The sequence below is a fragment of the Simochromis diagramma genome, unplaced genomic scaffold (assembly GCF_900408965.1).
Source record: "Simochromis diagramma unplaced genomic scaffold, fSimDia1.1 OVJJ01000603.1, whole genome shotgun sequence".
NCBI lineage: Eukaryota > Metazoa > Chordata > Actinopteri > Cichliformes > Cichlidae > Simochromis > Simochromis diagramma.
This window is the reverse complement of record NW_024387414.1, coordinates 25,350,469-25,377,210: the sequence shown is the minus strand read 5'-3', so window position 1 is coordinate 25,377,210 and position 26,742 is coordinate 25,350,469. Positions and strand designations below refer to the sequence as shown.

The following is a 26,742-nucleotide window of genomic DNA, read 5'->3' as shown; positions in this document are numbered from 1 at the left end:
TGTTCATGTCGGTGCTCTGCAAGTGCTAATATGAAAGCAGGGCTACCATAACTTAGCATAAAGCTTGCCATAAAGGCTAATAATATACACCTAAATAAATGAATTAATGATGTTAGAACTTTATTTAGTTGTCACTGTCAAGTTGCTGTTGTGTGCATTGCAGCCCACTGCCACAGTGACCCAGCAAAGCTTTAATGACACTTTAAAGGTATGTGTAGAGTGTGGTGTGAGCCTCAGAGTGAGACACAACAAATCCTTTAATTGTTGACTAACCTTTGCTTCGAGACACAGTGTGAGACGAAGCAGAAGACAAATTTCATTCTCTCATCAGGTCAGAACCTCTAACAGACCGGGCAGTTACTATTTCGGTTAGTTCACACACTGAGCGAGTCCCACCATGGCACATTTCCCGAGTCGCAACACGTCAGTACACCAAGAGCAAACAGAATATAACAAACGGCACTAATCTCATAAGACTATTTGTACAAAACCAAATGTCAACAAACATGAGATATTGAAATGTAAATATGGTACATTTTCATTTCCCAGAATCATTTTTAGAATATAAACAGATCAGCACACAAACAGCTGGATTTAAAATTTACACCACACGTCACTAAAATACAACTTACATGAGATAGAATCATAAAGAGTGAAACACAGGATACAATATGAAAGTATACAAGTAAGTTAACCATATAATCTGTTCTAAAATTTAACCAGCAACCAGTGGGACAGTTAGATCCATCATTTGTTGGGAAAAAAGTAAATGTTGGAATTTTGCCTCCAAACAACCACAGTGAAGTTTTTTCAGTCAAACAATCAAGATGTGATTGAAGTGCAGACTTTCAGCTTTAATTCAAGGGGATTATGAAAAGTTCATTAACTGTTTAGGAGTTATAGCAATTTTGGTGCAGGTCTCCTTTTTCTGAGGCTCAAAAGTAAATGGACAGTTCACTGACAAGCAATTTATCATGTCATTACTGGGTTTAGTTCTGATAGCTGCTAGTATGTATCTGTAAAATCCTCCAAAATTATAGATGAAAATCGGGTGCATCTTCTGGCAATGCCGTGTCTTAACAAAGCTAATCCAGACGCACCCTGAAGTCTAGTCTGGTTGTTCTTCGGGCCTCTCCACAAACTTTCCTAAAATTTGGCCTCTATAGTATGTTGACCTTGCCATGGCAGTGGAAAAATGTCATGCTAAATTCTAACTATCCTACATATTGACTCAAAAGCACAGAGTCTCCAGTTATTTGTGACAGGCTGTGTAAAAGTGATTTAGCCCACCTTAAATATTGAGCATGTGTAATTTACTGTGAGGACGGGCCACCTATTCACCTCTCTAACCTTTGGGCAGTAAATACGACAAATTTGAAGTACAAAGAGTGAAGGCGAGATGAGTCAATGAGGTGCGCGCACGCACACACACACACACACACACACAGATGTTTGTATTTAAACCACTTTACTTGCTCCCTCAAAACGGGTATTGTGTTTGTCAAGAATAAAACTTGAAAATTTACTTAAAGTCAAAAAGGGCCAAAGCTAAGGTAGATGTTTCTGATTTCAATTTTTTATCTAATCTTGTATTTCAAGCTGAATTTATAGAGATCTGTCAAGTGGGAATTTATGGAAGTATTTTGACTGCCAATTCATCAGGCCTGTGCTACTGACCATTCTTTGTCACACCTCTGATAACATTTTGATCAATTCAGAGCCATTAAAATATACCCTGCTGCTGTGATTTACCTCTACTCCAATTTCAAAGATTGGTCAATCTTGATAGTGACCTGTTAGCCAATTGACAAAGTCAATAGACTAAACAGGTCTATTGACCAGTCAAAAGTGACCGATCAATTCATTTCACTTTTTGAAATATTAACTTTGTCCTCACGGAAATCATGTGTTGGGAGGTGACTCTCCTAGTATTAGTCAACAGAAACGCATTTACTTAAAACTTTACCCTCATGCAGGGTCTAATTTGTTGTCCGGGTTACACAGAGTATTCAAAAACTTAGTATGCATGCTTATGAAATAGCAAAACTTACACCTGGCCTCTATTTCCTTTAAGGCCGTCTCCATGTGGACCTCTGCACCACAATGCTTAATTTAGACCACTCTGTGGGGCATGCCATTCTGCCAGTTGCATATGGGATTTTAACATAGGTCTTCATGTTGAGCATCATTATTAGTAATGGCCTGAATCTGGCATGACCCACCACTCAAAACTGGAAGAGTTCGTAGTCCATAGCCAAAGCCCTGAGGTCTGTATCGTGTCAAATGTGGTGCAAAAAAAACAACAACAACAAGGAGGAGGGTGGTGTGGCCTCAACAACAGCAAGAAGGTCCTGGGTTCAAATCTAGTCTGGGGCCCTGCCTTTAGTTTTTCTGTGTGGAGCATTTTCTCTCCATATCTGTGGGGTTTACTCCAACTTCCCCCCAGGCTGCATGTGGTTAGGTGATTCTAAACTGACTGTGAATGCAAATGCGTGTCTCTGTGAGTTGGCCCTGCAACAGACTGGTGATCTTTCCAGGATGTACTTTGTCTTTTATACTATGACTGTTGAGATAACCTCCAGCCCTCCTGTAACCCTGAATGGGAGAAGAGGATGGATGGACACTATATTTGTTTGACAAAAGGCAGCCTGTATCCTTTCATCCATTCTCTTTTTCTTGTCCTTATCAGGGTCACAGGGGCACTGGAGCCTTTCCCTGCGAGATGCAGGTGCACCCTGCACAGGTCACAGATCTGACAATAACACATAATGACAAACAACCATTCACACTCTCACCCACAGACAATTTAAAAATCACCAATTAACCTAACCCCACTAATTGCATGTCCTTGGACCGTGGGAGGAAGGTACCTGGAAAGAACTCACACATACACAGGCAGAACATGTAAACTCCACGGAGAAAGGCATGACGGTGGAGTCTATCTCTGGAGTTTCGTGCTGTGAGGCAACACTGTGAGCCATCACACCATCGTGCTGCCTGCAGGCCACATCCTTTTAAAGGAAAAAAAAATGTCAAAGTTGATTATTCAAGCTCATAAATTGATCTAAAAAGAGGGTTGCCTTAAGCTTTATGGCACTTAAAAGGTGACAGTAATTTATGTTTGTTCATTTTCATTTGAATTCTGTTCTTCTATATGCAAACCAGAAAAAAATCGGTTTGGGTCTTGTGAAGTTTCTTTTGAAACAGACTTCTCACACATACAACCTCTTTCCAAAGTGCTTTTAATGTCAGTGTGGAATTCAAATGTAACGCCCTGTTGTGTCTGCTGGAGAACTTTCAGTACAAACGCCCTGAACTGTCCTCACAGCATGCTCAAAAGGCTATTTGACAGCAACAACTGCTCACCATCCGAACTTTTAATCTCTCTTCTTCTCTCGCTCTGTGTTAGTCTGCATGTTGAGTTTGTGCAGGTGCAAATTAACATATAGGCACTATATTACAACACCAAATCTAACCTTTAACTTGACTGAGATATAAACATAGTGTCCAAACTTTGGGAGTTTAAAAGTAATGGTGCACGTGAACCATTACTGGTACATTACAGTTACATTTGTGCACAGAGTTAACACATTATAACTGATTCAGCTAAGAAAGCTTTAAAAAGAAAGTCTCCATTGCTCTTCACAAAAATATCTAAGAATAAACAAGCAGATTAATGGAACAAAGTTTCACAGAAAGATAAAACAAGAATAAACTCAAACCATTTATCTGATGAAAAGAGTCTGAATTGGGGATTTCCAATCCTATGGCCAACTGACTGAGAACATAGCACCTCCTCTGTCAAACATGGTGTAGGGTCGCTTATGGCTGTTGGTGGTTTATGGGACGCTGGAATTTACAAATGGTTTAACAGCTGAGAGGGGAACAGCAGAATTACTACTTAATATTCTGCAGATTATCTAAACCGAAAAAAAGAGCATGATGGAAAAAAAGAGTCAACTTAATATTTTTAGCATATTTCAAATACATTTTCTGCAAATGAAAAAACCTTCAGTATCCGGTATGTTGCTCTCACATCTCCCGCTGCTCTTCTGCGGTTTGCCTTCAATAACCTTTGGTTACAGTTAACATGCAAATTGGGCAATAAGAAGCTATTACCTGATTGTTAATGGCAGCAGGCGGCTTCCTCACAGCGGAAAGAATGGCAGAAGAATTGCTATCAGGAGCAATGAGCTGCATCTCTAAAAGTGCAATTAGATGTAGATTTATATGTCACTTTCGACAACAGAGAATCGCTTACAGTGGTGGTAAAGACACAAAAATTTATAACATAGTTGAAACTGAATTGATCTGTAGAGGCGGAAAACCAAAAGCACAAACCGCCAGCTGGCGGAGATCTTCAAAGCTGAATATCCTCATAAGTGGCCTGATAATGCACGGCGGAGAGGGCTGGTGAGATAGCAGGGTGAAAGTAATGATGTCTTGTTGTGGCTGATAAGGTGACTTTATCTCCTATCTCCCATATCTATGCACAATGGGGCCCTTGTATGGGTGATAGTAAAACATGGGGCTGTTAGATGGAACAACCCATTAAATGGCCATAAAAGTCACACTGGACTGGATAATGTGAAAGAAAGCTTTGTTTTCCATTGTGGAATAATGAAACAGGTGAGCAGGGAAACAGACTGAAGAGTCATAAGGTTGGAATTCCCCGAATCAGACTCTTCATGAATTAAGCCTCTGAAGCCGATGTCTCTTGTTGTTTTATCAGATATCTCCGCATTTCAAGCCATTAATCGCCTAAGATCAAACTGGAATGGTGCAAAGGGGCTATTCAGATCAGGCTGTAATTATTATTTTCTATTTTTAGAGATCTTTATGTTGCATATTTTGCATATGTGGTGCTCAAAAGGTGTTACCTAACCTAAAAGCCAGATAATGGTGTTAGAGCTATCACATGTCAAATCATATTAATCTGTGGTCCATGTATTTAAGGCCTCTTGTAGACTGATTATATCTAAATATGGAGAGTTTTCATTATCCAGGTCCAGATGGGTGGTAGTTTCTAACAGTGGATTGAATGTGATTGCATTCACACTTTTCTTAACCTGATAGTGCTGGGATTGGTCAGCTGTGAAGTGGTGAGAGCAGAGCCAATGATTGCACTGTGATTCATCCCAAATCAGTCTAAATGTTGCCCTCTGGAAAACATTGACCTGTGGAAAAATTTTGGTATAAACTAGTTTTGATTATAACCCAGACCTTGGGCCTTAAAGTAATGGATCAGTTTAGGAAAAGCGGGGGTTTAAAATAAGTATTTTTCTAGGGAACAGTTATGGTGATGACATACTGTCGTCTGGTAACATGAAACAAAGCTTGGCTTCCAGCGCAGCCTCCTACTTATGCAGACTTTGTTGATCCCTTTCATCCTTTGCACCTGTCATAGTTAATGCAGATCTTTCTTCTCAGTGGGAGCTTAACAGCATCCTCTGACGCTGAACATTTTAAGAAAATGTGAAAGTGCTAAAAGATGCAGTTCTGCTAATGGCTACTTGAGGATCTCCAAAATCAGGCCAACACCGAATAACTGTGTTAAAAATGCACAAATATACAGTAGAAGAATATATGACCTTACAACTCCCTGGGTCAAATTATATTAGGGTGTAAGGTCAGCATTTTAAGCCATTAGTTGTCCAGAGTTCTTAATCTCACCTTATATAACCTCTGAACTGTGGTATTGGTCTCATTGAGAGCATTTTATTGCACTTATCAGAGAGATAATAGGGCTCAAAGCAAACCCGTACATGCTGTCACATTAAATATTTTGGGTCTGTTTGTGTGATGAATGAAACTGACCAAGTTAGCTTTAGCCAGGAGTTTGGCTAGCAAACCAACATGAGTAATGTAAATTTGGCTAACAGCAAACCTAGCTTGATAATAAAGACTTTATGTTGTATAAATTAATAAAGAAAATACTTGAATTGGTTACCATTTCAAGAGGTTTAGGTTATTGTAAGCCTTTTGGTTGTCAAACATCATACATTTGCAGAATTGGGGAAATTTCCTGGTTTCCCGAACAGGAAGTACCTCACACACACTCGCCCTGCTAACTTTCCAATTACGGTCAGTTTGCACCTTCTGTACCAGCCGAGGATGTGATCGTCTTTTCATTTGGCTTCTTTTACTCTTGTCTTAATGATATATAAAGTGTACACTAGTTTGCATAAAAACAAAGCTTTCACACAGAAACATCCAAAAGTTCAAAGTTTTTTTTATCATTGCAGTGCATTCCAGCCTTGGCCAAACACCTGTGTTATCTCTCTGCTAGACGCTCATAAACATGCTAATGCACAATGAAAGCGAGAGAGAGAGAGAGAGAGGAGAGCGAAGGGGCCAAAGTAGCAAAGACAGACAACGGAAGATTCACATCCAGCGGGCTAGATGTCATATGGCAAAGCTCAATATTGGTTAATAAATGAAGGGGGACAGGATACAGAGACAAGGAGGAGAAGTAAAAGTAATAAATTACTTTTATCTCCTTAATGAGACAACATTAATTTTGGTCTCAAGGTCTGGCAGAAAAGTGAGTTGATTTATCATCTGTCTTTAACGCTGTGGGAATTAGTCTAATTACCAGAGCTATGGAGAGCTGATTTTCACTTCACAGTAAGCCCATTGTGCACCACAACCATTTATCACAGCAGCAGTCTGGTCGTTGTACTCCAGACCTGGTGGGAAAGGTGGTGTTGGTCAACAGCGTCCCTGAAACCTTTGTGTGTCACAACATGCCTGAAGAGAGGGCAGATCCAGGAATGTGCACACACAATCAAAGTAAGCTGGATTAGGATCAATCACAGTGCCTGGGTATTGTATCAATGACAGCGAATCAAAGAAAATATATCTTTCAATGTCCATTACGTTGCTTTGTTGATGTTTTTCCATGTTCTGTGTTGTTCTGACAAACTATAGAAACGCCTGAACTTTCTCCGTTCTGCTCTATCAGCAGCTGGAAAGATCTTATCAATACCTCAAACCGCCAAGAATCACTGACCCAGTGGAGGTGAAAAACATAATGACTGGTCCAGCATGCAGATAGAACAAGAGCACACCTGACTTAGTTTAAGGACAGGGTGAGCTGTGTCAGAGCTGTGGTAATGATTGAAAAATATGCCTGTAATTGCTGATAAGCTCTTTAATGTTTCAGTAAACTCCTGTTAGCCGCTAGGTTTACTGACGCATAACTCGTCGATAAACTCTGGCTTTGTAGTCAAGGGCTCGCGGCTCCTTTGAACCAATTGTCCTCTCACAGAGAGAAGGGTGTGCACTGCTTTTGGAGAGTTCCACTAAAGGTTCAAGGGGGCATGTGCATGTGAGGACATGTGTCACAAGGAAAGAAGGGAAAGGAAGTAATGATAGTTTAGATCTGAAAACATTTATTATTAAGCCTTCCACCGCATTAAAATAAGACACTTTCAGCTACACCTGCTGTCAGATATTTCACCTGCAAACTGCAGCCTGGAGTAATGTTTGCTCTTACTGACTCATTTTTAACAACAGTGTAATTAAGCTATCATGCTATTCCCATTGTCCTGCATTTTACCTAGTTTTGACCTCTGAGAGGTTTGCCCATAACTAATCACAAGACAGATCGCATTACTATATCTGCTGTTTATAGTTTCAAAGTAAACAAATAAGAAGAAGCCATCAGCTTTACAAGAAGCCATGTGACTATATTCAGCACTGTAAGCTAGATGGTAAAATCTGCAGCCAAGAATTTGTGCTTGAAATCAGTGCTCGAAATTGCAAGAAACCCAAGAGCTACATTTCAAACTCTACAAACCTCAGTTAGCAAAGTTGCACATGAACAAACCACATGACTTCTGGAACAATGTCCTTTGGACAGACAAGAACAACATGAAGATGTTAGGCTATTATTCAAAGTAGTATATTTGGTGAACACAAATGACCTCATACAACCATCTAACACGGAGGTGGAGGGATGACGATTGGGGCTTATTTTGAAGCCATGAGCCACAGCAGCAAATCTACAACAGATTCCCCAAAAAAGAAAAGAATCAAAGTTTTGTAATGGCCTGGTCAAAGTCCGGGCCAAAGACCTCGACCTGATTGAAACCCTGTGGCGGGAACCTTAAGAGGGCTGCGTATGAACAAATGCCTGGAAACCTCAATGAATCACTAGAGTTTCTTTTGATTTATTCTACTATTAAATTCATGAGCATCTTGCAAAAATAAAAAATAAAAATCATAGCATTCTCTCCAACAACATTCAAATTTATATCATCAAACAGGCACTTAAGAAATTGCTGAGCTAACCTCAACAGCTTCTTCTTCTAAACTATTAAAGCTCTTTAGACCCCATCTCAATTACACCAGCTCCACCTGTTCTGTCTGTAGACATTTATATTAATCAGTCTTCTCTTCATTAATAAGATTTGTATTATAAGTTCTTAAAGCTTCTGATCCAGCTGTTATATTCAATTATTAACTTATTTAGGGTTAGCAGGACTTATGCACATATAGCAGCAAAATTTCATCTTTTAAAGACCATCCATCGTCAGAAGAATGCACCAGACACTGGAAGCAGGCGCTGATTTAATTTAATTCGTGGACCTCTGTTGGCAGACTCGAGTGACAGGTTTAGCGGTGGCCTGGCTATTTAAATACTTTCAAATAATAAAGGCAAAAGAAAAGAGGGGAGAGGTTGCGAGAAACAGGCAGAAGGTAGCACTGATTACCCAGGAGCAAATTACCTCTATATCAGCCCCGGAGACAGACACCAATCTGCCTGATAGAGAGAGAGAGAGAGAGCTGAGGATGAGAGACACCGCAGTAACACGGGTAAAGGAGAAAGAGAGAGTGAGAAATAGGCGGACCAGCAATTTCCTGGAGGTCAACTGCACCGCACATACACACGTGTGCACACAATTTTACAGATTTAAGAAGGGGGTGTCCTCAAACAGGTGGCGTTTTTGTTCACATCAGCAGAACGAAGCACACAAAGGCCCACGTGTGCTTTTATGTGGAAAATGTAATATTGTGACATGAGGAAAAGATGACTATTTGTTAGTGAAGGTGTTACAGCCTAAACATATTCTTGGGAACACATAAAACAAATAAATATAAATATTAGATTGTTAGTATTACACAAGCCACAACTGCACAGGAAAAAATCACATTATTTATAGTTATTGTTGGGTTGGATAGAGATCTGTAATGTCGCATTATCAAAAGATGGAGTTTTCCTTCTGGTGCAGCAACATGCAGATTCCACTTATTATTCTGTGACGGTGAATTTTTGATAAACTGTATCTCTATCGATGTTGTGGTACCATGTCTGAGAGACGAAGAGAGACGGATGTAACCCGCCTTTCTCCAGTCTTAAAACTGCATTAGTTCACATTAAGCAGAGGGCCAATTAACTTATAGCCTCTTCTGCCAAGTCATTACACTTTTATACGGTTTGTGTGCAATTCCTGATCGTAAACTTTAATAGCATCGGTATGGCCTTGGTATAGGAATGAAACAAACCATTAATACTAATGATTTAAATACCGTACACAACGTCTCTAACGTCACACCAATCAGAGGTAACCAATAACATTAGCGTTGAAAACAGGCCAGTGTTTGGCTCTAAGGTGTGGAGGATATTAGCAGCACTAATAATTAGTCTGGACAATGAAAGCAGCGTATAATTCTTTGTTTATGGCAGCCAGGTAGCCGCAATCTGTGGAGAGTACGATGAGCTGGCAGTAAGATAGATACTGAAAATACAATTGCCCAATCTTCTAATGTACTTCGGTGCTTTGATGCAGTTGAAGGTGTTTGCAGGCGGGACAAGGGTTGGACATTACCTCACTCTGAATGCTTTCTGGGGGGAGAAACGAGCGAGTAATTAGCTGATTAGAGGCCCGTCAGAGCAGCTCGAGCTCCAGCCAATCCCCAGCTGGCAGAGGCCTCCAGGGGTGGAGAAGGACGGCTGATGTAGAGAGAAACATACCTCTGTGGGTTAGTTTTCCAAGAGACTCGATGGTGCGGACTGACATAAAGGCGCAATTTAAAGAAACCGGTGCACGCGCGCACACGCGGATGTCAGTTAGAGTGGCATTTAGCTGAAACAAGTACAACGAGGAAAAAACCTGCCAATGTGTTTTTTAAACGAATATACAGTTTTCGGGTTATTTTTCTTTATAAAGGGGGGAAAGGAGAGCTTATGATTTTGTGACTGAAGAGCACGGCACAGGTGCGCACCTGGAGAGAGCTCGACTTGTTTTTTCTAAAGACTCCTCAGTCCCGCTCTCTCTCGCTCTCTCTCTGCTGCTGTTGAAGCCATCATGGAGAAATCGAAAAACTTTCGAATCGACGCTCTTCTCGCCGATGAGACCAATCGGTGTGGTCGAGACCTCTCACCCGGTCTGAGCAGCGACAGCCCGGCCGGCAGCCCGGTCTCATGCCGCCGTGGGGACACTCCGTCCCCGCGAGGAGCGCACCTTCAGACCGGAATAATCCCCAAGCAGAGTGTCCTCAATCTGCCCCATCCGGGGCTTGCATCGCTGCCTCAGGGAGCGATTCCCGGCATGTATCCTGCACCCATGTACCCACTGTCGGCGTTGGGTGGACAACACCCTGCGTTCGCCTACACTGGCTTCACGCACCTATCGCAGACCTACCCAGAGCACCTGAAGGTGGCTGCCATGGCTGGATCTCTGCCCCTGGAGCACTGGATCCGCGCTGGGCTCATGGTGCCACGACTGCCGGATTACAGCTGTAAGTGTGATGACATTAGATAAGCAGAGGTCCAGAATAATCTAACTTTAAAATAAATAAATGTATAAATAAAAATAAATTAATTTCACAGGAGAATTTATCTGTTAATTTATTTTATTTTCAGACAGCTGTGTGTTACACTGAAAGAAAAAGAGTTTAGGTCAAGTTAATCTTATTATTATTATTATTATTATTATTATTATTATTATTATTATTATGCTGCTTAATTAATAACTAAATAGTTGTCATTTCGGGGGTTTTATGTTTGCTTATTTTTTCATGATATCAAGCACACAGCACCGATTTATTGTTTAAATCACAAACCGGACTAACGAATCTGACATAGATTTTTTTCTATTCTCCAAAGTTTTATTACATTTAAAAACCTTAATATTTAATAATAATCTGAGAAAGAAACGGGCAGCATTTTGATTTGTTTATTTATTATTCATAAATACATTTCACTGGCAGCGTAATTTAAAGCCTTCGGTTAGCTTTGCTTTGTGCGCCTTCTGTTGTTTTTGTTGTTGTTTTTTATCTAACTAAGTCCTGTATGTCGCGTTAATGGCAGTCATACATCGTCCCTCACAGTACAGTGGCACCTGTTTTACTGCGTCTCTGTCATATTTTAATTTTGCCCCATTTATTTCTCTATAAACGCCAGCCCGATGAAAACTGTCTTTGTGTGACGAAGAAACTATAAACAAACACCTAAAACGTTCTGTAGTTCATCAATAAAATCCCAAAAGCCTTCATTGAATTTTCATTAAGTTAATGGCATGCCTGTGTTTTTATGGCCCCTGCGCCCGCTTCTGCCGTGTCCCCCCCGTCAACAATAAACTGGAGTAAAGCTATTATAGTTAATGATGGCCGGAGAGTGCCGGCATATGTGCGTCTGTTCCCACCCACAACATTACCATGAACTTCTGATGTCCTTGATGTTACAGTATATAAATAAGAGTGGTGGCAGCCAGTGAGCAAATATTCCTGGATAGAGCCTTAAATGAATCCAAATAATTAGGAAATAACTTTATAATATTAATATTCACATATTCACCCATCCTGTTTTTAGGTGATTTAGGTTTTTAAAATATACACTTATAGTCATCTTGCATCTGACCGCACACAAACTGATAACTTTGCTGTTCCTCTTCCAGCGGGTGCTCAGTCAGGCCTCTTGGGGAAATGCAGGAGGCCCCGCACCGCCTTCACCAGCCAGCAGCTCCTGGAGCTGGAGAACCAGTTCAAGCTTAACAAATACCTGTCCAGGCCCAAGCGCTTCGAGGTGGCCACTTCACTCATGCTGACCGAAACACAGGTGAGCCAGACCAGAGACTGCAGAGCTCCTCTTTACATCTCCAGATCACGGTGCTCAACAGATGCCAGCACACTGTATGTGTGTAGTTACAGTTATAACATTTATATCTATTTTTTATTTTCTTAATAAGAATAACTTGGTAGAGTTAAAGGAGTGTGAAACCCATCACCTAATAACACTAAATGAGCCACAATATCAAAATAGGGAGAAAAGAAAAAAGAAAACAACCAATCAACAGATTTCATCTTCCTTTTTCTTTTTTTATTGTAGCCTTAAATAAGACCAAACCATTTTTATACCATGAAAACAGCCAGCAGCACTCTATTAGATCAGCTTTAAATGTTACACTTTACTAAAGTATCTTCATTCTTGTTGCAGTTAGCTGATCAGCAAACTGCTTCTCATGTCCACAGATGTTGTGTTGTCAATCATCTGTGGCAGTTTTCAGTGTTCATTGTTTACCTATCTTCATATATTCATGTGTGTAAGACTCACATGTCTTATGTTTCTGTTAATATTTATTTGTCGCTGATTGTTTCAGTGTTATGAATGCTAATACCTCTGGTAGGAGGAGGAGGGATAAAAAATTTGTGATAATAAAGAGTGATGTCGTTAATGATGACCACAGCATGAACCCCAAAATAACACTTTTTATCCTCCCCAACACTGACATGCAATATGAAACATATCACCTTAAAAATGAAGGTAAAATAGAATAAAAAATTTATAAAGCAGCTTTTATCTAACAAAGAAAAAAGAAATAGGAAAGAGAGAGCTTCTGGAGCTGTGACCAAATTTGTCTTTGTTTCTGTTCAGACAAACCCCAGGTTGCGTTTCTTCTTTTAAACATGCGTTCTTCTTCTACTATGATCACTTCGCAGGTGAAGATCTGGTTCCAAAATCGGAGGATGAAGTGGAAGCGCAGTCGGAAGGCAAAGGAGCAGGCCACTGCCTCCACCCAGTCTGAGGCAGAGAGACTACGCAGCTCGGGAAAGACAGGCTCCGACAAATCCAGTGAGAGCAGACGAGCTTTGAACCCGGACGACCGAAGGATAGCTCTCGAATTGGAGGATGGAGAAGAGGAAGAAGATGGAGAGGATGAGGAGGAAGAAGTAGCGGAGGCGCCCCAGCGTGGCTTTCCTCTTTCTGCGGGTAACCTAGTTGGGATCCAGCAAACCACGGACTTCTTGCAGCGTAACGATGAAGCTGGCTACAGCTCCCACAGCCCTTTCTCTGATGATGAGCTGGATGGGGTGGAAGTGGGTGGGGGTGACAGGAAAATTGGGGCAGGACTGTGAATACACACCCAGAAAAAGGTTTTTAAAACACATGAGAATTACCTGAGTGTTTCAGCGACATCACAACAGGAAAGTCTGTGTTTGTGAGAGAGGACAAACCTAAAGATCTTCACCTCGTATGCTCTGAGAAGGTTTTTCCAATCAAGACATTTGTTGGACTCATTCACACGATCACACATAAACAAATGCAGGATTATGACGTGTGTATAGTGCTTAAACTATTTGTGAATAGAATTATCATTAAGTAATTTACATTGCTGCAGCATGCTGGAAAAAAGTGCTTCTTTCTTTCCCTAAATTTGCTCTTTTTTAATGCGCCAGTGGTCCTCTGTGGCAAACTTGTGTTTCCTCCATCCACTCACAGCCTGAGCTCCACTCAGTGAACACATTTTTTAGGAATTAAATGTTCAGAGGAGTGAACTGTAACACATTCAAACAGTTGGATGAGGTTCAGGAGGCGCACGAGCCGTGTGACCATTGATAGAACGGACAAAGGCTCAGAAACAGCTGCAGTTCCAGATGTTTTTGCTCCCAGACTTTGCACAACATCCCATGTAGCGCATTTCCATTTGTGCATTTAATGTGAATATTCAGATTTTTTTTTTTCAATAATATTTATGACTTGGTTGTCGTCACTTACATGTAAATAAATGAACTTAATTTATTTGAATGATTGAAGGATGAATCGTACGTGTATTTATCTCAAACTTGTGTGGTGTAAATGTGAAATAAAGAAAATGGCAACAAAAGAGGTGAATTATTTCCATTTGATGTGATAGAAATGTGTATATATATATATATATATATATATATATATATATATATATATATATATATATATATACATTTGATTTCAATTGTTTTCTAAAATACATAAAAGAACTCACACAGGGATGATGCTGAGCGTTGAAGGAGCTGCTTACCTGCTGCCTCGTGATTAAATTACCAGCTGAAGTCTGCAAAGCAACGTCTGCTAACAGCTGCTGTGGATGGAGAAGATATACTTCTATTTATTCTATTATTAAATTCAATTTCAATTTTTGTCACAGGGCTAATACACAGAGAGAGAGACAACCTGTTATGCTCACATTCACACCTAAGACCTATTGATAATCAGTCTAACAAGCAAGTCTCTAGACTGTGGGAAGAAGCTGGAGTACCCAGAGAGAGACTATGGAATTCTTTCTGAAAAATCAGGGAATCATTTGCACAACTAAAATTAATCCAGAAAGCAACAAGAATGTAATTATGATGTGTTTTTCAGTCTGGACCAAAGTGCTGGATAACCACTCTGAGAGTTGTTGTGCAAAAGAAAGGAAAAAAACACAAACAGCTTTATCTCACTCCCGTGAAAATGCTCCTTGGCTACAAAAGCAATTCACTGTTCATGTTTGCGTCTTTTTCAGCTCCCACCCATTAGCTCACATCCCCGCTGCCTCTGGTAGTAAACCAAAGCACAAGTACGCCTCATTTCACAGTTTTAATTTACTGCAGAGGCTCTCAGATATTAATTACTTGGTGAGGTTTACTGATGGCCAAATAATTAAGCTAATGAATAGGAAGTAAAGCAATCAAAAGCCTGATGGGGAGCGGTCACATAGGCCCATTTTAATTTCCAAGAGCAACGGCATGATGAGTTTGTGCAACCGCAAGAGGCTTTTTATTGGACCCCCATGTAAGGGCTGTGATTAAGGAGCAGACTGGAGGACATGCAGTGTGGTGAAACTTAACCCCCTCTCAGACCACGGTCACATATTTATATAGTGATTAAATGCATTCTTAACTGGTGGCAGTGATTTAGCAGTGCTTTTAGCACCCTTATGAGGCTCTTGGCTGTTCTGTCTTATATAAAAGAAACTTAAGAGACCCTTAAGAGCATCACTTGTTAAAAAAATATACTTTTAATATGAAAATCATGTATATGTTTGTGTAGGATAAATAACAGAATAATTACAGCTGACATCAAGTACAAAGAATCACCTTGACATCAAACTTTATCGGAACAAATCTGATAACATATTCATAAAACTGTGTTATGAGACCTCTGCTGAAATATTCCCAGTGCATCTGGGAATATTTGCATATCTTTTAAACTTCACTTTGTCAAAATTTGGAATTGCCACCTTTTGATTAAAAGCTGACTTTTTCTTAAATGCAACTCTTTGCGTATTTTATTTATCTGTCACATCCTTACAGCCAGCACAAAGTAACTCAACGTCTAATCTAAACTGAATTAGTTTGATTTGTCTGGCTTGGAATTATACTTCATAGTCAAACACAAGAGCACAAATACATAAGCATTCATGCCATTTGTGCAAGTTTTATTTTCTGTGACAGTAAAGGATCAACTTCATGAAAAAAAAGGAGCTCCAGAGCTTCTGAGGTGAGGCTGTGGTTAACTATGACGACCTTCTTAGTGGCAATACAGCGGAAATCTCTACTCAGAGAGACCTCACAGAAGATCAAAGGTTTTATAACGAAATGGATCAAATAAAGAAAGGTGGAAGCACACAAGGATACGAGTTTTAACACGTGGTCAGGGCTTTAACAAATCTGGTTAAGATCGAAATGATGATTAACCTGAAGCAGCATCAAATCCGCTTTTTTATTTATTTATTTAGCTCGCCAGTGTTTAACTCCAAAGAAGTTTTCGTTTAACTTTGACTTGATTTAATAGGAGTGAACGTAACACGCCTGCAGAGTGAGCCTCTATCAAACCGCAGCTTTTAATTTGGCTGATGAAAAATCTCACGAATCAATAGGAGCTCATTTAGTTGTGTGACTTGTCAGCTCTATGACGAATGCCATTTGGCCCATTTTATGACAGAGGGCCCTCTGACACACACACACACACACACACACACACACACACACACACACACACACACACACACACACACACAAAATCACAGCTAATTGATAAGGCAGCGGAGGAATATATGGAGGTCATTGATTCTGTTTCTCCTCTAATTTAATCTGAATACACTGTGCGTGTTGATTAAAAAATTTCCCCCCTCGCGTAAATTACACTCACCGCTGATAACGCTGTCACTTTCCGGCAACAAAAAGTGCTGACGGGCTCCTGCCTCTCTCTGTTTTTCCCCAATAATGCGCAGAGAGCCCGCGTCTTTCTATAAAAATCTTTCACTGTCTATTGAATCACTCAAGTCAGCCCGTGAGACGTCAAGAACGGTTTACCAGAAACCCCCATTTTCATGGTTAGACAAATAAATTGGCCTTCTTCTTTTTTTCTTTTTTTTGCTTTGTCGGATTATAAATCAGCGTGCCCTTAAAATATTTACACCCTGTAGTTTAATCAATCAGCAAAATGCCGGACTCATTACGTAAATATGAACAGATTGTGCGATCTTTTAACGTAATCACACGTACCGCCGCAGGTTTCCCTGGGCCCTGTCCTGTCACTTAACTAATGGACAAGTAAGGCTGCAGTGAGCGACGGGGTCCCATAAATCCACATCTGTCCGACTTAAAACGCTGTTCTAAAGCACGAAAAAGGGCACTTTTTTTCTTTTTTCTTTGCCAGTAAAGTTTATTGAAGAGGCGTTTTAGGGGTGAATGTATTCATGGGCGTCATTTATTATTGCAGGAAAAGTAGGGTGAATTAAGGCTGATTGGGACAGTTTTTTTGAATTTCCGTCCCGTGTAAATGTTCGTGTCATAAATTTACTGAATAAAAAAATAAATAAAAATCATGATGGATTTCTGCAACAATGGAGAGGCCGTCCATCTGTGTGAGGAGGAATGAAGGTTATCTCACTTTTCAAGGAGACGTAAACTGACACCAGGCCTGTTTTCTCTTTAAGTGTTTGGATCTTCTGGATGATTGTGACAACGTTTATCATTAGTGAGGAAAAGTTTTTTCTTTTGTTTTTTAATTATAATACAATCTAATTTTTCGGGCATATTAATTTGCTTTCCTGCTCATCATAATTTTTCTGATTAACTTTATTAAATTATAAAGCCACACTCTCACAACACTTCCCTTACAGTGACAGCTGGATGCTCTGATGTCAAAGCTTCCAGTCATGCCAATCCAGAAAAGGGCCGTGCAGAGGTCCAGTCTGAACTGTAGAAGCATGGGTTATGATAACATGGCTGTGGTTAAGGTCAGCAATGTCTTGCTTGAAAAATTCAGCTGATTCAGGAAAATTTTCTGCATACAAGTGAAGTAAGGCCTGTTCCACTCTGGTGTAGACAAGAAACAAAATGTAGGTGGAGTGAGCTTGCAGAGCTGACACTGTTAATATTGTCACTGGTGTGACCATCATGGACAGGATTAGAAATGAGTCTATCACAGGGACAGTCGTAGAAATAGAGGCAAGGCTGGGATAGTTCAGACATGTTCAAGGATTAGTGAAAAAATTGGACAAAGGATGTTGGAGATGGCGCTGCCAGGCAGGAGGAAAAGACGAAGACCACAGTTTGCCATGCAGTTCATGGGTGTAATGACACCCGCTTCAGATGTTATCAGTCCATAAAATGGGCGTTATTAGCAGAAATCAGCCCCATATTTATGGGCCAATAGGGGGCCATCTCCACCTGCTAGTTTGTTCCGAATGTTGTTATCATCCATTCAGATGGAGCATCGCTAACAGAAGCATGGGAAGACTCCAGATCTACTCTCGCTGGAATCCAAGGAGGACACTCGGAGGGGTGGTGTGACAGAGGAGGATGCTGGGACAAGGTTAGATGGAGGGGATGATGATCTGCTGCCGTGACCTCTAAGGATTGTATCTGCATGAAGAGCATATGCAGAATATATGCGTCTTTTATATTTTTGTTCACTGATAAAGCAATTTAGTTTTTTCCCAATACTAGAAACACCACATTAACACATATTTACTGGTTTTGTTGCAGTAGAACATCACACTCATGTTTCTATCAGTGTTTTGTGGAATATATAAACTACAACAACTTAACTTAAACTGAATCATGATGCCTTCGCGAACAACTTCCTGGTTGACACCCACCTGTCACAACAAGGAATTTTTACTTCATGTTTTTACAGATGATCTTGGTAAAATAAATTAAGAAGAAGAATTTTTAATTTTCTGTCATCAGGTAAGAAATAAAGCCTGTTTAGGTACTGTTTCATTCAGTCCCTTCTCCCAACCACTCTTTAATTTATATACTCTCTAGCTTAAACTAAAATTCATGCTGGTCAGAATATACTAATAATAATATGTTGTGTTTTAATGTTATTAAAACACAACATATTATTATTAGTATATTAATTTATGTATATTATATTTTTAATTAAATCTATAAATCAAGGATAAACTTATTATTAGGAGAAAGCGCTCTTCGTGTCACCAGGTGTATGATGTCAGTGAACTTTGCCAAGCTTCGGATTATTTGTTAATAAAATATATGAAATGCAAAAAACAGAAACACGCTCACACGTGTACGAAGAAGGACCGTGTCTGCCCTCTTGTGGCAAAACCAAGAATGACACCTCGTCTGGGTGACATTAAGACAACATAGCTAGTTACTGCTGTACTGGTGATATGAATGTGAAATTCATAATTTACACAGTCTCACATTTCAAGACATAAATCTAAAGGTAATTAGAAACCCTGCTGTCTATCAGTGAGTGTTTGTGGTCATTCTTATTATTTGCAGTAGTACTTATTGTTGTTGTTGTTGTTGTAGTAATATTTTGTGTTAATTGCGTTTTTCTAATGTAAATGCGCATTTTCTGCGCCGTTTTGCTCTTTTGGGTGCGCTTGTGTGCGAGGGGCGGGCCGGCTTCAGAAGGGCGGGTGTTCGTAGTTTTGAAGCGCATGATGAAGCCGTGAACAGCCTGCAGCTTTGCCTCAGCCTCCTCTGCTTTGCTCTGCATCGTTTGCTAATTGTGAAACTGGGAGAAGCGTGAGAAGAGAGCCAGCCGACGCTCAGACAGACAGACTGCCCACTGTGAACACTGTGACCGTGAACATGGCTTCCTCGGAGCTTGGTGAGTTTCTCTGAGCATGAAGCAAACTTTCTGAGTTTTGGTGTTGCGACATGCAGGCTGCTAGCTGACTGGCTAACATTAGCCAACGTGGTTAGCTCCACTTCACTAAAAACAGGCATTTATTCTTCGTTTGCGTTTGTAAAATGACAACAAGTCCTGGGTTAAAGCTCTGCTCATCTGTCTTTGCAGCACTTCTGAGTGTTTCTGACAAAACTGGACTGTTGGACTTCGCTAAGAGGCTGGTGGGTGTGGGGCTGTCTCTGGTGGCCTCAGGGGGCACAGCCAAAGCCCTGCGGGATGCTGGACTGGCCGTCAGGTGGGTGCTCCACTAGAGCCCTTAAAGTCAAAGCCGTAGGCGTCCACATGTACTACTGCAGTACTGTAGATACCTGCAGCATATGAGGCCTTCTCTAAGTTCTCAGAGTCTCTGCTTTGTGTCAGGGATGTGTCTGAACTGACTGGACATCCAGAGATGCTGGGCGGCAGAGTGAAGACCCTGCATCCTGCAGTGCATGGAGGTATCCTTGCCAGAAAAACACCCAGTGATACCGCTGACATGGAGAAGCTGGGCTACAGCCTGGTAAGGTGAGACAAACACAGCAAACAGAAATGGGCAAAAGCTTTCTCAAGCATGTAAAATACTCTGATGTGTACAGTATGATGGATGTTTGTGTGTACTTGCAGTAGAAAGAGAAAAGGCTGAGTGGAAATGAAACCCTTGTGCACATGTGACCCATGTGGAGTGCAGGCACGTGCTTTTTAATCAAGAAGCATGTGGAGTTGATTTGGCTGCCGGATAATTGGAAACCTGCTGCCCGTGCATGCTCATCCTGTGACTCCTGTTCGATTGGAAGAATGATTCGATTTCACTGTGTCCTCAGTGGAAGATTAAACAACACGTGATTGAAGTTTAGCAGATGACTGTTTCTTAACAACTTTTTTTTTTTCTTTTAAAGACAAGAAAATCAGTGGATCCTGTTGTCAGTGTGCAATACTTGCTTCTTTTTTTTTTTTTCCGGATTTTTTAAAATGTTTGGCAACATATGAAAAAATGCTGAAACTGCAGTAAAGTTAATGGATTTAATGATTTCATTTACTGACTGTTTACACAAGTAGTCATAAGACGTGCTCGAGCAAAGCTTGTCTTGCTTTGTACTTTCTTTGGTAGTGGTCTCAAATAAAGAAGCGCAAAAATGTATTGCATGGACACACGATTAACCCCATTCAGTTTGTAACACCGTGCTGCAAAACACGATTTTGATCATTACAGGTTGAACATTAGAGCTTTTCAAACAGCAGGTGACCCTGCTTACTAATACCTACCACGAAAAATGCTCGGTGCCCACCAAAGATGTTTTATCCAGAACCAAAGGGAAGCACCAGCACGTCGATAAAACGATCTGTTTAACCAGTTGTGGTAATTTCATTCACTTAAGTATGTCAGACACTTCTGCTCAACAGAATCCGAGGAAATACGTGGATTTCTCTCAGACAAGTTGCAATAAGTTCGAGTTTATTATGCCTATATGCATAGACTGAAAACACTATGCATGTATAAGAGAATTAACTGTGAACAGCTTGTTTTGAGCATGTGGATTCCCACAAACACCTTAGGTCTATGTAGTATCTCCCACTGAACTGATCTCCATCTTTAACTTATCTGAAGCTGGCAGAACTGCTGTGTAGTGTGCCTGCACAGCTGGATCAGTAAGAAGCAGCTGTTTAGCTAGAAAAATGCACCCACATTTAAAATGTGAGGGCCCTCAGTTCATTATTGTACTCCAGTGTTTGAAAGTTTTTAAGTATGAAAAGATTTTCCTTTGTTTGCCCTTTTCAAGAGTGGTGGTGTGCAACCTGTACCCATTCATAAAGACCGTCTCTAACCCGGATGTCACGGTGGAGGATGCCGTAGAGCAGATTGATATCGGTAATGCATAGAAGTGCACTCTTTGCTTGCCTGTCTTACTAATGATGAAACACTTATTTGTGTACTCTGCGTGTATTGATAAAAACTGTTCTTTCTTCTCAGGTGGTGTAACTCTGCTCAGAGCAGCAGCCAAGAACCACGCTCGGGTCACCATTGTGTGCGATCCTGCTGACTATTTGCTGGTTGCCAAGGAGATGGAGAATTCGGCGGACAAAGACACGACCCTGGAAACTCGCCGGACTCTGGCCCTGAAAGTGAGTCTGTTTTGTTGCAAGCGTGTGACCTGATTTTCTGAGAAAGGAATTTTAGGAAAATACACACTTGTAGACTTTTTGAGGTGGGCTTTTAGATTTAAGGGTTTTAAGGTTATAATGCAGTTTTGGGGGGGGGGGGCGGGGTTAAGGTGAGGGTTGGTTTTGGATTATGTTTTGAAAATGGGGTAAAAGGGCACGAGCTGTCACCTCTCCAAACGCATAATTTCTTTATGCGTTTCTGCTTTATCATACCTGTCAGAGGGAGGCCATTTAAAGTTTGTCATTCAATTCAATTTTATTTATATAGCGCCAGATAAGACTAGACAAGATAAAAACCCTACAGTAATATAGAGAAAATCCCAATAATTGAACAACCCACTGTGAGCGCACGCTTGGTGACAGTGGGAAGGAAAAACTCCCTTTTAACAGGAAGAAACCTCCAGTAGAGCCAGGCTCATGGAGGGGCGGCTATCAGCCGTGACCAGGTGATCACATGAAGTCACATGTTTGCCTGTTGGTTGGTATACTGCAGTTTCAGAAATTCACATATCACTTTTTATATTTTATAAATTGCTAGCTGCTTATTTTGTTTGGGGGGGTAGGTCAGGGAAACATGGCCAAAAATATTTATCACAATATATTTGAAAATTTGCAGTAAAGATATAACTGACGATATAATTGGCGCGAGACAAAATACTTTACTTTATTTTAAGTCCACAACTTTATTAGTGCAAAAAAAGCCCCATCAATGTATTTTCACTTAAACAAGCAGCTGTTTTTTATGTGCATTAAAGATATATAAAAATTTTGCAGTGCAAATGCAAAATCCTTGCTGACAGTTTAACCGAAAGGCATTTCCAGTGGAAATTGGCCGATATATCCTCAGCATAACCATGTATAATATCCACAAAACTTAAATAGAGGTTATACACACACAATACGGTAATATTATGTTGAAGCACAGTACGTATCACTCCGCCAGGCTCCTGCCTGCGGTTGCCGTAATGCTCCGACAATCCATCAAGCGGTGTGGGTTCGTAACTTACGGAAGTCGTACTAAAACTTTTTTTTTTTTTGACAGATTTTCGAGCACCGTGTACCACATAAAATCGGTTCGAGGTCAGTAAACACAACCAGAATTCATACATAAGGCACACGGGATTATAAGGAGCACACAAAGGATTGATTTTAAGTGCGTCTTATTTTCCGAAAAACACGGTAATAACAACGGCCCGCTAGCATGCTCTACCAAAAATTGTCCTTTGGTGTGTATCTGACTTGCAAAAGCCAAACCATTTCCACACCACTGAAGTTGCAGCATTTTTACAAACCAATTCTGGTTCATCTGTTTCATTCAACGATCCTCATTCTCCGTCACCGCCATGCTTTTTCTGCCATGTGCGTATGAAAACAAAGACACTGCGCATCTGCGTTTTTCCCCATATTCTATCGCCATATTTCATTTTCTTATCATTGCCTAACATTAAACCGGTATTACAGTGAACGGTATGATATGACCCAGCCCTATTTTTTTTTTGGGGGGGGGGGGTGTCTTTAATGCCTGATCATGTATTGAAGGAGCCATATGTTACAGCTAGTTGCCTTCAAAATGATGTTGCTTAAACTCAAATCTAACTTTAATAACCAGTTGAGTCAAAGACCGTTTCCTGATGGGATTAGTCATAATCCTGCGTGGAGAATTTTAAAAGTGCCGTTTCAGAGTTGATCACATGAGCCTCGAACATCCATCCATTCTGTTCAAACTTGTTCCACTTTATGCTCCATGCTGAAAAGAGACTTTTTGTTTGGAGTGAGAGGGGAAATCAAGCCTCCGGCTCTTTTTTTATAAGGTATCGTTGCCAAAATAGCTGCTGCTGCTGTTGGAGTCTTGATGTGTGGGGACTTCAGGGAGTTTGCTTTCTTTTGATCAATCCTTTATAATCACAACATTGTATTACCTAGTGCTATTTTAAGCTGGCTTATGATTGACAATAAAAAATAAAAAAACAAAAGCTTGAGGGTGATCATTAAGGAGTTGCTACTCCCCCCTTGACTATTTGTTCTGGTTTTGCTATTTGCTCAGAGATGAGGGTCAGCGAGTCGAAGTCCAGGCTGTTTATCACAGAGTGATGAAATGTGTTTAACATTTGAGGAGCAGTGAACTCTAACCTCACAGTCTGACTGCACTGAGCTTTGAGTTAAATACTGATAACTGTCCCACTTTGCCTGCAGCCCTTTTTTCTTGTGGAGAGATGATTCCTTTCCTAAAACATCAGAAAGTGATGTAAGCAGTTTTTTTTTTTTTGTTTTTTTTCTTCTTCTTCCTAACCTTTCTCTACTCGTTCTGCTTCCTGTGCAGGCCTTCACACACACAGCACAGTATGATGAGGCTATATCCGACTACTTCCGCAGGCAGTACAGCCGCGGCGTGTCCCAGCTGCCTCTGCGATACGGCATGAACCCCCACCAAGCACCCGCTCAAATCTACACTCTGCGCGCGGCTCTGCCACTCACAGGTACCCTCACACCACGCCATGCCACGCCGCAATCTGTCCGTTAATGTCACCCATCCTCTTTTAACGTTCCCTCTCTTAGTGGTCAACGGTGCTCCTGGCTTTATCAACCTGTGCGACGCTCTGAACGCGTGGCAGCTCGTTAGGGAGCTGAAGAGAGCCCTCGGCATGGCTGCAGCGACTTCCTTCAAACACGTCAGCCCTGCTGGTAAGAAAGAAAGACCCCATTCAGACGCACTCTTATAGTTAACAGTGTCCGCATAGGTCTGACAATGAAAGCTGTCACCTTGTTTCTGAAGGAGCCGCAGTAGGAGTTCCTCTGACCGAGGAAGAGGCCAAAGTGTGCATGGTGCACGACATGCTGAAGGACCTCAGCCCACTCGCCACCGCCTACGCAAGGGCAAGAGGTTAAAAAGTCACCTGTATAGCTGATGCCCTGAAAATGATTGTGTGCTAGGCGCTCTCTCTTTTTCTTTTTTCTTTTTTTTAATATGTTATACATTTACTCTGTGCCTCCAGGTTCAGACAGGATGTCTTCATTTGGAGATTTCATTGCTCTGTCAGATGTGTGTGACGTTCCCACTGCTAAGATCATATCAAGAGAGGTAAATAAGAGAGCAAGCTTTTTAATTTTTTTAATCATTACTATTATTATTATCTTTATAATTTTATTTTTTGTGATGTAACGTTCTTAGGTCTCAGACGGTATCATTGCTCCTGGTTATGATGAGGAGGCACTCAAAATCCTTTCCAAAAAGAAGAATGGCAACTACTGTGTGCTTCAGGTGAGGGCGCTGTTTCCCCACGTCTGTATTTGTCTCTGTTTTTGGAAGCATGTCTTTGGAAGTACTGATTGGCTTAAAAGCCTCATAATTCTCAGACACATGCAGATTGAATAACCAGCTCTTTTTTTTTTTTTTTTCTAGGCAGATAATGTAACTGGAGTAGTTGCAAGTCATACTGAAGATAAAAATGTGTACAGTACATGCATGCTATGTAAACTGGGTTATGTCCGTGCTTGTGTCTCAGATGGATCCTGACTACGAGCCCGATGACACCGAGGTGAGAGTGTTGTTCGGTCTCTTTCTCAAACAAAAGAGGAATGGAGGACGTATCAATAAGGACTTCTTCAGCAACGTTGTTTCCAAAGGCTCGGTAAGACACTGAAGTGTGTTAACGTTTTACTGACTCGATCCAATCTGACAGATTCTTCTCTTGTGTCCTAAAGCTCTCTGAGGAAGCTGTGCGTGACCTCACCGTGGCAACCATCGCCGTCAAGTACACGCAGTCTAACTCTGTGTGCTATGCTAAAGACGGACAGGTAAGAGGTGGCGGATAAATGAGGAAGGAATCCAGAGGAGCCTCAGTTGTTCCCCAATCTTTCTTCACCTGTGTTTTCCAGGTTATCGGTATTGGTGCAGGGCAGCAGTCTCGTATCCACTGCACTCGGCTGGCGGGTGACAAAGCTGACAACTGGTGGCTCAGGCACCACCCTCGAGTCCTGAGCATGAAGTTTCGCAGTGGTGTGAAGAGAGCAGAGATGGCCAACGCAATCGACCAGTATGTGAGCGACACCATTGGAGAGGTGAGGGAGTAACATTTGGAGACGTGCACTGTAGTTACCAGTGAGGAAAAAGTACAACTGTGTTTTTATTTTGTTTGGATGTAAACATTCCAAGACTGCATTTGTGTTTATGTGAATATTTAAAATGCGTACATGCAACCCTTTGTGTCTTAAATGCAAAGGGGAACTCAGCTTCTGACATGGACACAAATAAATATGCAGTTTTATGAGTGTTTTGTACAATAGATGAAGAATTACTGTATTTTGCGAGATGTAAACACATCCAATGTTCCTGTGCATATTGAGGACTGAGGCACAAAGCAGCAGATTATTTTATTACGTTAATAGATTCTGACTTTTTGTATACAAAAGATTTAAGATGTTCCCACCTCTGATGTTCAATGTCATGTCTAATCCAACAGCATGCCAAGTTTGAGACTGTGTGAGTAAATGAAAACCTGTGTCTTGTGTATATTCTGTCCTGTGCCGGCAGGGCCCAGACTTGGAAGTTTGGAAGTCGATGTATGAAGAGGTCCCTGAGCTACTGTCAGAGACTGAAAAGAAGAACTGGATCAGCTCACTGCAGGCTGTGGCTGTCAGCTCTGACGCCTTCTTCCCTTTCAGAGATAACATAGATCGGGCCAAAAGGGTAAGTGCCTTGCACGAAGAACGTGTACATGCTGCACACACCTTGTCAATCTCACTGCAACTTAAACCCTGGTCTTCCTGTCATAACTCACATTTCCTTCCTGTGTGTGTCTGTCTCCAGAGCGGCGTTCAATACATCGCAGCTCCAGCGGGCTCTGCTGCTGATGAGGTTGTGATCAATGCCTGTAATGAGCAAGGCATTACTCTGGTGCACACCAGCCTGCGACTCTTCCACCACTGAGTTCACTAAGCGTTGAGTTCGCTCTCAGTTTCGTGTCTTTACAAAGACGAAATAAACGTGTGCAACATTGCTGATCTTCAGACATTCCTACATTTAGCTGTACTGTAGAAACAGACGCACAATTTTGTAACACACTAAATACATTCCTGACTTGTGATCAAAATGTTCAAGAGTGTAATACTGTAACTGCAGCTGATCCTCGTAGGTCAGTCTTGCAACACTATGAAATAAACTTGGAGTTTGACTATTTCGTCTC

At 41.1% G+C, this 26,742-nt stretch overlaps 2 protein-coding genes across 2 annotated transcripts; both read left to right on the top strand.

Moving 5' to 3' along the window:
- Positions 1-9,964: 9,964 nt before the first annotated feature.
- Positions 9,965-14,093, top strand: mnx2b (motor neuron and pancreas homeobox 2b). The gene is made up of 3 exons (XM_040010737.1): positions 9,965-10,746; positions 11,904-12,064; positions 12,946-14,093. Exons 1-3 carry the CDS (start codon positions 10,314-10,316, stop codon positions 13,360-13,362), a joined length of 1,011 nt encoding a protein of 336 aa, XP_039866671.1. The 5' UTR covers positions 9,965-10,313; the 3' UTR covers positions 13,363-14,093.
- A 5,053-nt stretch (positions 14,094-19,146) lies between these two features.
- atic (5-aminoimidazole-4-carboxamide ribonucleotide formyltransferase/IMP cyclohydrolase) lies at positions 19,147-26,733 on the top strand. Its single transcript, XM_040010712.1, has 15 exons — positions 19,147-19,339; positions 19,529-19,655; positions 19,781-19,924; positions 21,178-21,266; positions 21,369-21,520; positions 23,880-24,036; positions 24,116-24,241; positions 24,333-24,440; positions 24,553-24,638; positions 24,729-24,818; positions 25,063-25,188; positions 25,262-25,354; positions 25,436-25,618; positions 26,091-26,246; positions 26,367-26,733. Exons 1-15 carry the CDS (start codon positions 19,321-19,323, stop codon positions 26,484-26,486), a joined length of 1,776 nt encoding a protein of 591 aa, XP_039866646.1. The 5' UTR covers positions 19,147-19,320; the 3' UTR covers positions 26,487-26,733.
- Positions 26,734-26,742: the final 9 nt, after the last annotated feature.

What these genes read in the sequence shown, in the direction of transcription:
- mnx2b (XM_040010737.1), top strand. Translation starts at nt 10,314, where the DNA reads ATGGAGAAATCGAAAAACTTTCGAATCGACGCTCTTCTCGCCGATGAG. An exon ending in ACGACTGCCGGATTACAGCT is followed by an intron (nt 10,747 to 11,903) that starts GTAAGTGTGATG and finishes TTCCTCTTCCAG; the next exon opens with CGGGTGCTCAGTCAGGCCTC. An exon ending in TCATGCTGACCGAAACACAG is followed by an intron (nt 12,065 to 12,945) that starts GTGAGCCAGACC and finishes ATCACTTCGCAG; the next exon opens with GTGAAGATCTGGTTCCAAAA.
- atic (XM_040010712.1), top strand. An exon ending in CGCCTACGCAAGGGCAAGAG is followed by an intron (nt 24,441 to 24,552) that starts GTTAAAAAGTCA and finishes CTGTGCCTCCAG; the next exon opens with GTTCAGACAGGATGTCTTCA. An exon ending in TGAGCGACACCATTGGAGAG is followed by an intron (nt 25,619 to 26,090) that starts GTGAGGGAGTAA and finishes CTGTGCCGGCAG; the next exon opens with GGCCCAGACTTGGAAGTTTG.